The sequence below is a fragment of the Phyllobates terribilis genome, unplaced genomic scaffold (assembly GCF_046119375.1).
Source record: "Phyllobates terribilis strain yellow unplaced genomic scaffold, ASM4611937v1 Scaffold_11__3_contigs__length_659146591, whole genome shotgun sequence".
NCBI lineage: Eukaryota > Metazoa > Chordata > Amphibia > Anura > Dendrobatidae > Phyllobates > Phyllobates terribilis.
Genome location: NW_027362771.1, coordinates 425530427 through 425542961, shown reverse-complemented (window position 1 = coordinate 425542961; position 12535 = coordinate 425530427). Strand labels below are relative to the sequence as shown.

Here is a 12535-nt window from a genome sequence, read left to right as displayed (position 1 = left end):
TAGGAATCTTACTAATTTTGCAAAAAGAAAATCACATTTTGACTTGAGAAAAATTATAAATGTTCTATTTTTTTTTTTTATCTTCAGTGTTTTTTTTTTTCCACAAATTGTCTCTCACAGAACGAGTACCAACTTGGAAAGGTATCTACCCTTGAAAGTGAATCTGTCAGTAGGATTAACCCTCCTAAGGCGTCTATATGGGCATGTAGGTCATAGGAAGCTTAATAAAATGATACCTTTGATATCAGCGATCCGATGTCTTATTCCAGAGAAATCCACATTTTTCTTACATTTAAATGAGCTATTAAGATCTATGGGCCGGACATGGATGTGCCTGAGAATCTACCAGTGTCCTATGAAATGGTCACTCTCCTGATCTCACTGCAGAGCGGTGCATGATTATAACTGACACAGTGCAGCATTAAGCACATCTGCAGGTGTCCTCTCATAGTGTTTTAACTTCCATCTCGCTGTGTACATTAAGCACACTTCTATCAGCTCTCCTCCTTCATAGCATGGTCACCTGTGCTGTATTATCCCCCCTCCCCTACCCCTCACTGCCTGTCTAGATAGGTATGAGTATCACACTTGTCTGCTGTACTCAGGCAATTTGTAATTGCTCTATTTTAAGATCAGATCAAGGCTTAAGAAGTAACCTGGTTATTCCTATGTTAGATGCAGAGCTATTACAAGTTTAGCACAACAGCATGTGTGTGATACTGATACTTTGGGCTCTCAGCTCCAGTCAAAGTATGGGGGTAGGAACAGTACAGCAGAGGTGACAGTGCAGTGAGAGATGGAGATCTGAAAGAAGAGTTTGTAATGTGACACGCTGAAGTCAGCTGTGCTATCCCTCTCCCCACAATGACTAATGAGCAAGATTAGACCAGGAGATCAGGGCTGTATCGTTACATCTCACAAACTGAGAAACCTGCTTTGAAGGGACACCGTCAGCACAGAATGAATGTTCAAACCAGGTACAGGCTCTCAGTGCACCATGGCGTGGTCAATCATTTATATACACCTTCCCACCTGCTTATTTTCCATCTAACTCCACCTTTTTTTCTCCAATGAGTTGCTGCTTTCTTATGATTGATCAGCATGCAGGGGGAAGAGGTACACTCACCCCCAGTGAAAACTATCTGATAACACCCACTTGAACTTAAAAAAAAAAAAAAAATTCCAAAAATTCACTCATTAGGGCTAAATACTTTGTTTGCTAACATCTCTGTAACAGAGGCGAAATGTTAAATTTGTCCAGAAAAGTATGGAAATTAACTCTAGTTGAAAGACTCATTAAAGGATTAAAGGATGATTTTTAGTAGCTACCTCTTGGGGCTCGTGAGAGAGTTCTCTCCCAGAACGAAAGGAAGTTGCATCTTTTTCTCCCCTGGAGCATTGCTAATAAGAATCCGCACTCAGCTGTGCTCTTTGAAGTGGACTTGTACCAGGTCAAAAGTGACCAGTTTTTTTTCTAATTTTATTTCTGTTTCCTCCCTTGAATAATTAAAGGGGTTTTTTTTTTGCTTTTTTTTTTTATATAAATCTGCCATACAGTTCCACAGAAATGAGGCCCTTTTTACTTGATGCTAATTTGTATGGTTTTTATTGTGAGGGCGGTGCTCACAGAATAATAATGCGGAGCAGCCTGAAGAGACTCCTCCAGACAGTCCTGTGAACCACGCCCAATTGCCATAAAAATTAGCACTAAATATAAAAAAAACAAATCTCTGGAACCATATGGCAGATTTTAAAAAAGTAAAAATCTAATTGCTCAGGTGAGCAGAGGGAATGGCAAGTCCTCCTATGAGGCCTCTTTTTAAAAAGTTTTTTTTTTTTTTTTTTTTTTAAACTAAATCTGTGCGCTTGTGTTAATATATTCACCTAGCGCCACTTTCTCTGGTATCCAGCGCCATTCTACTCTTCTCAGTGACGTCACTGCTCTGTGTGACCTGGAATTGGCTTTTACAGTGTAAGCCAATGGACCATCAGAACGAGGCTTGTAGGCTTGCATTGTAGCGAGACTTTCAACTCGCGCTTAGAACATAGTGATCTGGAGAGTCTGAAGAGTGATGGCGTCACTGAGAAGAGGAGCAGAGCGGCGCTGGAAACTGGAGAAAGCGGCGGTAGGTGAGTATATTAACACACAGTACACTACATGCTCATATACACAGATTCAGTTAAAAAAAAATCCAAAACTTTGGGCAGGTTTGTTTAAGGAAAACCAGTACTATCCCAAAGTTTACGTTATTAGTAATTAATACGTTTATTCTTGACCACACCATGCTGGATTAAAGCTGGTCCAGCTGTCGGCTGAATAGTGAGTCTGGCCTCTAGATCCACTGGAAAACCTCTCATCAGCCATTTTTTTCCTATGCAGTGAGCACAATGTGAATAAGTTCAAATGAATGTAATACAAGGACAGCCGAGGTTTACCATAGTAGGAGCCGTTGATACTTTGACTTCTGCACATTCCTCACTGTTACTTCTGTAGGGGAACGTCCACATTATGCCCTAATCACTGTATGGAAAGGGGATGTCTCAGACCCTGATGATCTTGAAGCAGGTTGAGGGCACTGGAGAAATCTACCATTATTCCATAAAACGGGAATGAAATGTTTACACCGCACTAGGCCCTACTATTGGCACACCATGTGATACGCCGGGATCTGCTACATTTATCAAACTGATGCAGATTTCAGGAAAATGCAAAACTAAGTAAATTCTGTTAAGATTCAACAGGCGGAAAAAAGCAAATAATTATTTGCATTCTGACAGTGGTTTTAACCATTCTACTTAGTCACCTTTTATCATTTAGCCAATTCTTTGCTAGATGTGATGAATATCCGGAGGAAAAATAAATCCACATACGCTGTCATAATAAAATATACAATAAAGGGAATAAAAGCTGATACCACCACATTAGCCACTAAGGCTGCAAAGCTCTGCAAAGTTGATAATGTGAAAGAAAAGCATTTGTAGACAAGGCCAGAGAGATTTAAGGTTTAGGATGATCCCTTCACGGGAAGACAAACCAGTTTTAATTATTTACATCTTATGATGGTGTTTGCTAACTCCGCTAATAATTAACTGCAGTAAAAGCGATTCTCTTCGCACGCTGTCTCTTCTACCGAAAACTATTGTTTTTTTTTTCTAGTATTAATGAATTGGTAGTATGTTATCAGATTACAAAGCAGAATAATGAGCAGATGCCAAGTGATAGTCTGGAATATGCAGCTAAAAATGAGCTGAAATTAACCATTTACACACACTTGCATAGCTGTCAAAAATCATTAGGCTACGTTCACACTTGCAGTTTGACATTCCGTATGCATGTGTGTGTATATATAATATATATACACACACACTGCTCAAAAAAATAAAGGGAACACTTAAACAACAGAATATAACTCCAAGTACATCAAACTTCTGTGAAATCAAACTGTCCACTTAGGAAGCAACACTGATTGACAATCAATTTCACATGCTGTTGTGCAAATGGAATAGAAAATAGATGGAAATTATTGGCAATTATCAAGACAACCTCAATAAAGGAGTGGTTCTGCAGGTGGAGACCACATCTCGGTACCAATGCTTTCTGGCTGATGATTTGGTCACTTTTGAATGTTGGTTGTGCTTTCACACTTGTGGTAGCATGAAACGGACTCTACAACCCGCAGAAGTTGCTCAGGTAGTGCAGTTCATCCAGGATGGCACATCAATGCAAGCTGTGGCAAGAAGGTTTGCTGTGTCTGTCAGCGTAGTGTTCAGAGGTTGGAGGCGCTACCAGGAGACAGGCCAGTACACCAGGAGACGTGGAGGGTGCCGTAGGAGGGCAACAACCCAGCCGCAGGACCGCTACCTCCTCCTTTGTGCAAGGAGGAACAGGAGGAGCACTGCCAGAGCCCTGCAAAATGACCTCCAGCAGGCCACAAATGTGCATGTGTCTGCACAAACGGTTAGAAACCGACTCCATGAGGGTGGTATGAGGGCCCGACGTCCACAGATGGGGGTTGTGCTCACATCCCCAAACCGTGCAGGACGCTTGGCATTTGCCACAGAACACCAGGATTGGCAAAGTCACCACTGGCCCCCTGTGCTCTTCACAGATGAAAGCAGGTTCACACTGAGCACATGTGACAGACATGACAGAGTCTGGAGACTCCGTGGAGAGCGATCTGCTGCCTGCAACATCCTTCTGCATGACTGGTTTGGCAGTGGGTCAGTAATGGTGTGGGTTTGCTTTTTTTTGGAGGGCCGCACAGCCCTCCATGTGCTTGCCAGAGGTAACCTGACTGCCATTAGGTACCAAGATGAGATCCTCAGACCCCTTGTGAGACCATATGCTGGTGCAGTTGGCCCTGGGTTCCTCCTAATGCAGGACAATGCCAGACCTCATGTGGCTGGAGTGTGTCAGCAGTTCCTGCAAGATGAACACATTGAAGCTATGGACTGGCCCGTCCATTCTCCAGACCTGAATCCGATTGAGCACATCTGGGACATCATGTCTCGCTCCATCCACCAACGTCACGTTGCACCACAGACTGTCCAGGAGTTGGCGGATGCTTTAGTCCAGGTCTGGGAGGAGATCCCACAGGAGACCATCCACAACCTCATCAGGAGCATGCCCAGGCATTGTAGGAAGGTCATACAGGCACGTGGAGGCCACACACAATACTGAGCCTCATTTTGACTTGTTTTAAGGACATTACATCAAAGTTGGATCAGCCTGTAGTGTGTTTTTCCACTTTAATTTTGGGGGTGACTCCAAATCCAGGCCTCCATTGGTTAATAAATTTGATTTCCATTCATGATTTTTGTGTGATTTTGTTGTCCGCACATTCAACTTTGTACAGAACAAAGTATTCAATGAGAATATTTCATTCATTCAGATCTAGGATGTGTTATTTGAGTGTTCCCTTTATATTTTTGAGCAGTGTATATTCATAAAAAATTGTTCAAAAATACTACAATAAAATGTATTTAAAAAAAACAGACTATCAAAAATTGTACTTGCATGTTTGCATATATAACTGTTCTAGACTAAAAAAGTAGCCATCGGTTTAATTTTTATTTAATAAATCAATAGTACGTATAGAAATAAGCAACTTTGTAATATATAATCGGGGAAATCTGCTTCTTTCTCTGCCAAAATTAGTCATGCATTGTCAAAATTCTCAATTGTGAAGTAAAATCTGTATTCAGTGAAGACCGACTATCTAATGGATAAGCTGAGCGTTTGATGCCAGCTTCTATACCGCATGACACCCTCTTCTCCCCTGATGATTAGCTGAGGCAATGAAACGCGTTGGGAGCGGTGTGCTGTGAGTTGCTGGAGGCTGAATAAGGTTTTGGATGCCCCATCACATGGAGCTGTTCTAAGGCCAGAGAGCAAGAACCAATCTTCTATCCGGTGAGGTCGTTCCATTAACATATTTATAAGTGTTTAAAGGCTCACCATCGATTGTGTAAATGTATTAAGGTTCTTGTGGCCTGAGACATGATACGTTTGAGACACTGTCTTGACAGCTCCGTTACTATTTTCCCGCCATTCTCTGTGTGATGTTACAGGTAGACCACATACGGTTATATTCCTGGACATAATGAGTTATTGATTGTTAGGGTCACTCACTATCACAGACAGGCTTATACTTGTTTTTAGGTCCTTTGGACTTGTGTATTACCTTTTTATTTAGTTGTAATAAATGCTAAGTTTTAATCCTTTGTAGCACTACACTCGCTTTAAATACATATTTTCCCTGTGTGGTTTTCTTGAACCCCTATTGCTATACCTTATATTGAAGACCGACTATCCCATTAATGAGACGGGAGATGGTGGTTGTTACAGATACAATTCTGTGTAGATGGGAGGAGGCAGACCACCTCTCTACTCCTATCTAGATAGAATCTGATCATTAGCAGCTCTTATCCATTTTGGCAGAGAAAGAAGCACATTTTTCTGATCTGATATATTACAAAGTTGCTTATTTTCATATGTACTTTTGGTTTATGAAATAAAAATTAAAACTACTGTTAAACTTTAAAGAAGCCCTTTCACCAGTTTTCTCAGCTTAAACATGTTACATTATGGAATAGTGGCTGCACAGCTGTATAAAATGTATTTTTCAATTTCTCCATTCTGGTGAGGAGATACTAGCTTGTGAAATTTAGGTAGTAATTTGTGTTACATCGAAGATTTTTCAGTGGAGGTGTGTACTTCTTCCTCTGTATGCAATTGTCCGATCATAAGTAGGCAGCAACATACAAGGTAAAAAAAAAACATACCTACACAATAGCTTAGAGCAGACTATCTACTGTATGATTCATGAGACACTCCCCTTCTCTCACTGAATAGCTGCCTGAGATTACAAAGTGCAGGGAGTGAAGCAGAGAGGAGTGTGATTGCATACACCCTTTAGCATTCACCTCAGTTTGGGGGGATGGGCAGCACAGCCGAGCTTTGTCTGATTACAAATGTGTCTGCAGCTGCAACACTCCATTCATGGTGCTGTCAACTCTGCTGTAGTGTCCCCCCCCCCCCCCCCACACTGACTGCTGATGAAAGGTGTTTGTAATCACACTCCTCTCTGCTCAACTCCTAGCACATTGTAATTAAATACAGCTCTTTAGTGAGACCAGGGTGTCATTACATGTCTTACACAAGAAAAAGCCTGTTCCAGACTATTGAGGTGTGTTCTTCTTTACCCCTCTATGATCTCTTCTGTTTGATTGGTCAATGTCAAGCGAGGTAAGAAGTAAAAATCTCTGGTAAATTATAACCTAAACTTTACAAGCTAATATCATCACACCTGAGAGGAGAAATAAAAACGACATTGTACTCCTCTTCAGCCTCTATTCTATGATGTAGCCAGTTTAGCAGGCTAAAATTGTTGAAAGGTCCTCTTTATCCATGGGATCCAGAATGAAACCAGTGTTTTTTACATTAGACTGCCTTCTGCGGGCTGTAAAGAATGTATGTGGTACGAAGTTTACAGTTTTCTTTTGCTTTTTGAAGATTTTAAACATTGTTACTTTTTATTAATGTTTGCATAGCACACTTCTGATCAAGAACCACTTGATGGCTTCTTCCAGGGAATGCCTGGGAACCGTAGCCAGACCTTTCTGTATGATTTATTTTTCATTTTCCTTTTGTCAATTTATTGCTTCTTTTTGCCACGACAGAGCACTTATAACATTTCCTTAAATTGTCTGTGGGTGAGAACAGCGTTGTATGCCTTTAGTTTACTTTTCTTGCAATGATTCTTGAAAAGTACGGCATATATTTGAGATGTAGGATATATCGTAATAGTTCGGGTATCCGTATGTATAATGATAGTCTAGTGATTGGTGATCTTTGACTCCACCGACTCGCCTCTTCGGATGTGCTCCTCCTTTCTAAAGGATGCTACATGTTTCATTATTTGCTGTCCTTTGCTACTCATTAGTCCTGTCCCAGGTTAGATCCAGATAATTAATTCTATTATATTATTCATTATGATACGCTATTTTTTTTCTCAGAACGAACTCTGACTCTGCACTTCACACGAGTGCCTCAAGTACCAAACCTCAAGATCCATTTATGAGTGGAAACCAGCATGCTGTTCGAGTCCCCAGACCTCCCCAGCGCAACAGTAAGAAAACCTTAATGTCTTATTATCTAAAAGGGTACAGCAAAAAAAAATAGATTTATACCATATTGGGCAGAATAATCTATTTTCTTTGCTTGACAAGCTTGCATGGTAATAAAAGCATCACTACTATAAAAGTTACATGAAGGAGAGATAATCCGAGATTAGGAAAGGGAATCTGCTTTTTTATTTTTTCCTCCCAAAAAAAACTGCACCAAGCAGCATGGCCTATGAATGAAAGTTTGCCTGGTTCTGGAGAATAAAAAGCAGATACTTAAGAAAAATCTTTAGGCTGTGTGCCCACTATGCTTTTTTCAAGCGTTTTTGCCGTGGAATTTCCGCAGCGAAAACGCTTAAAAAAAACACTTGGTAATACGTGCCCCATGGTCCCCAATGATAATCCGCGTGTGCTGTGCACATGCTGCAGAAATTTCCGCTGCGGATTATCATTGCGGAAAAATCGCCGCAATTGACTTGCATTGGACCGCGTGACATCCGCATCACTGCATCTGCACAAGCGGATATCACACGGTTCAATGTGCGGACGGTACCCAGGTCTGGAGGAGAGGAGACTCTCTTCCAGACCCGGGTACCATAGTACCTGTTAAAAAAAGAATTTAAAATAAAAAATAAAGATTATACTCATCTTCCGATGTCCTCCCGGTGTTTATCCTCCCCTCCGTCTGGTCTGCTGTATGGGTCGCGGTGTTGTGAAGGACCTGCCATGACGTCATTGAGTCATGTGACCTGACACATGACTCAATGACTTCACCGCAGGTCCTTCACAACACCGTGAGCAGTGCAAGACACCGGACGCAGCAGAGAAAACACCGGGAGGACATCGGAAGGTGAGTATAATCTTTATTTTTTACCATTCTTATTCTTTTTTTTTTTAACTAACTTTGTCACACTACTATAAATCCATGCCTGTTGCATGAATTTATATAGTATGAACTAGTTGTCAAGCACTTTTCCAAGTGATGCTAAAATCGCTTGGAAAAGCGCTTGATAACCCGCTTGCGGAAATGCATGCAAAGACGCTTCACAAATGCTTCTACCTGGCGGGAAAAACGCATGTACAATCCGCATGTACAATCCGCATGCGTTTTTCCTGCCAGGGAGAAGAGGAAAAAATATGCAGCATTTATGCATCGTGGGCACATAGCCTTAAACTGAACTGGTCTTTTAAAAAAAAAATTGGTATTGCAGCCGCAGGGCCAGTCTGCAGCCGCAGGGCCTTCGAGATTCTATTACTTCTAGTAGTATTCTTGATCTTTGAGGCACTGTGGTGAGGAGACATTGACTATAATAGTCTGGTTCCTATACATGTGTCATGTCCACGTACACGAAGTAGGTCAACGGTGTCACCTTTTTTGCAGGGTGTAGATTGAAATATAAGAGCAAGTCTTTATTGAAGGATTTTTTTTCCATGTCTGTCTCAGTAAATGCCTGCATTTCCATTACATAGTAATTCTGGAGCACATTTACATAATTGTCTGGTTCCTCTGCTAGTTCTCCTGAATGATGTATGAATAAATGGCCATCTAGGCTGTGCCATCGCCTTTCCGACACACCACATTGTTAGACTATATAGAATAATATATATGCGTATTGAGTAAAGCAAATCTCTCAGGAGACCTAAGAAAATTCTTTACATTTCTGATTTTTTTTTTTTGTGTTGAGGTTCTACGTCTTTTAGATTTTCTTTTTGTTGGTCATTTACCACTAAATTTTTCCCCTGTCTTACTGGTGAATGAAGTCATTGGTTGTGTATCTTTTGTGTGGCTGACTTGAAAAGTCTGTCACCATGTGAGACTGCCGTGGGCCTGTATAATGTGTGGATATATGAAGACAGAGTCTAACAGGGTAATGCATCCTCTGGATTTCTGTGCTCCAACCAACAGCACAATCTATTGGGCTACTTTCTCACTATGAGATTTTAGTGCGTTTTTGACACGGAGTATTTCCACTACTCCAAAAACTCAGTGTCTTACAGTTCCATCTAAGTGGATGGGATGTATAGAAATCTCCTGCCCCCTGTGCTTTTTCCTTTACATTAGCGTAAACTGACCTGCGGTGCGGGTTTCAAATCCGCACAACATGTTAAGGTCTCTTGCGGGTACACTGAGTTTTCCTTTTTTTTTTTTTTTTCAGCAGCAGAAGGGAAGGAAGGGAGACACAGATCCATTACTAGTGGGTAGGCGGAGCCCCACAGGATAGTTCACCTCAGATTTATAAAAAGTGACGACCGGCCCCTCCAGCTTAGGCTCCTCCTACTCCCATGTTCCTCCGTTTTAAATTTGAGGTCGCAGAGGATAGTCGCTGCCTTCGCAGCTCCTCAGAAGATTTTCTTATTTTTATCCCGGAGACCTGGACCCCCCGTGGTCTAGAGGTCTCAGGGGGTCTCAGCGCTGCTGGGGCCCCCACCCCTCCCCTGGCGGATCTGCGTACCCCCTAAGGCGGTCCCCGCGGAACCCTGCCGGCCCCGGGGGGATACAGGGCGCTTCCTGGCGGAGACGCAAACCGCGCCTGTGGGGTCCCTGCGCGCTCCGCCGTGGGGGAAGCTAAGAGCCACGGCGCCACACATCCCTGGGGGTCCCTGTGGCGCTCAGCTGGGTAAGTGCTCAGTATGTATGAGTCCTTCAGCGGCTGCTGCGGCAGCCGCTGTTACCTTAATCAATGCGGTGCTGTTTTTTTCTTTTTATCCGCAGGTGGAATCCCTGCAGTGAGGTGTCAGACGAGCGGGAGCGGAGGACGGAGAAGCCTTTTTGAACGGCGGTGGGGGGCGTGGCCTCGCGTCTCCTCGGCTGCCTGTCTTTCGCGGGCAGGAAGCGCTCTAAGCGCGTGCCGGAGCGGTTCCCGCCCTTCCTCTTCCGGCTTCTTCATGCGTGGTGGCCATACCACGTGGCGTCCTCCTGCTCCTAGCTCGTCTCTCGTCTCTCATCATTCCGACCGGGAAGAGCAGTCACCGCGGCCAGCTGGGTGAGTCTCTCACCTCCGCAGCGCGGGGCACCTCTCTGCAATCCTGTTAAGGTAGTCAGACTGTGCTGTACCTGCCGCTGTTACCTCTCAGCTGAGGTATTTCTGGGGCTCGCACACCTCTTTTAAAAAAGCAGAGGTTGTCCGCAGTCTGCAGCATTAACCCCTCGAAGGCAGTTAACCCTTAAACCTTGCTCTGTCGGGCAGCTGGGGTAGCTTTCTCTCCTAGAGGAGCTGTAACCCTTCAGCGCTTGGTTTCCCCTGGGAAGAACAGGCTGTGGTACGGGATCACTCTGTCCTAGTTACTGACCCACACCTTTAAGGGGTTATTCGGCCTTTCAAATTTCTGTGTGAGGGCATGTCGGATCAGGGTCCAGAAGGCGCTAACTGCCTCCCAGGTCCGTATCTGACACGCAGGAGTCCTCGACGGCGTCAAGTTTAACGCTGGTCGGGGGGCTCAGTGATGTTAAAGTGGAGGCGCTCACTCGCTCCATTGATAGCCTGTCTAGGCCTTCTAGGTCATTGGGTATCAGCTAAATCCCAACAGACTTCTTGTGGCAAGAAGCGCCTCAGGCCGGTACTGTCCCCTCCACACAGCGAGACGGAGGCCTCAGAATCTCCGACAAGCTCTGCTGGGGAGATCTCCGATTCTGACGAAGAGGATCGGCAGGAGCGCTCTGCTTCGCTTTTGGGCCGCGTGGATGCCTTTATTGTGGCTATGAGAGAGGCGTTACAGTTGCCTGATGAGGTATCGAGACGCCCGGCTAAGTCGGCCCGGCTGTTTCAGGAGTCGCGTCGGACTTGGTCAACTCTGCCATCACTCGATGAGCTTAGCGAGGCGGTGGAGAAAGAACGCCTGTGTCCGGATAAGCGTTTTCAGGGGACACGGATTTTTGATGCTCTGTACCCCTGTTCCACGGAGATGGTCGCTAATTGGGTTCCCTCTCCTGAGGTGGACGTTCCTTTATCTCAGCTGAGCAAATCCTCTTTGCTTCCTGTTAAAGGGAAGGCGAGTCTGCAGGATCCGCTAGACAGAAAGACAGAGTTAGCGGCGAAATCCATCTACGAGGCCGCGGGTCATGGATTCCGAGCGTCTTTAGGAGCCATGTGTGCTGGTGAGGCGTCTCTGCGGTGGTTGGATCAGCTACGGACGGCGTGGCAAGATGGGACCCCATTATCGGAGGTAGAAAGGCTCATCCAGTTGTTGGAAGAGGCGGCCCGATATGGCAGAGACGCAGTTCTGGATACTACTTCGGTTCTGTCCAGAGCGCAATCCTCGGCTGTCACAGTCAGAAGAGTGCTGTGGCTTAAGCAGTGGACTTGGAGACTCTGTATCTAAGCAAGGTTTGCTGAGTCTGGCGTACAAGGGCGGTCAGCTTTTTGGTTCTGACCTCACGGAGCTGATTGCTAAGGCCAAAGCAAAGGATACCGCTTTGCCGCAGCGGAGAGCAGCGGCGTGTACGTCTGGCAAGTCTAGTGTCGGTGGTGGTCGTTGGTCCTTTCGGCCCAGGGGACGGTTCGGTCAGTCCTCTTGGGGATCGGGTCGTCCCTCGTCTTCCGGAAAGAAGACCTCTCAAAAATCCCGTACTCCCTGGAAACAGAAATTCCGTCAAGACAAACGGGAAACTGACAAAAAGCCCGCTAAGGCGGACTGACGCCAGGTGCTCACCCGAGGGTTCCCGGGTGGGGGGTCGTCTGCTCCAATTCGAGTCGACTTGGGCATTCCACGTATCGGACGCCTGGGTGACGCGGGTTATGTCGGCAGGCTATTTCATAGAGTTTCATTCTCGACCCCCAGACAGGTTTTGCCAGTCTTGCATCCCGTCCGAGCCCAAGCTGGCAGCTGCACTGCTGCGGGAGGTCGATTCTCTTCTGCAGAACGGCGTAGTGGTTACGGTTCCACCGGAGGACCGGGGAAGGGGGTTTTA

The 12535-nt window shown here is 44.8% G+C and overlaps 1 protein-coding gene across 2 annotated transcripts in view; it reads left to right on the top strand.

The window, feature by feature from the left end:
- CRTC3 (CREB regulated transcription coactivator 3) overlaps positions 1–12535 on the top strand; it is a 133648-nt gene that overhangs the window by 85936 nt on the left and 35177 nt on the right. For both annotated transcript variants that reach the window (XM_073653144.1, XM_073653143.1), the window contains one exon: positions 7519–7631. In XM_073653144.1, coding sequence (XP_073509245.1) covers positions 7519–7631 — 113 coding nt within the window. The remainder of the gene's footprint in view (positions 1–7518; positions 7632–12535) is intronic.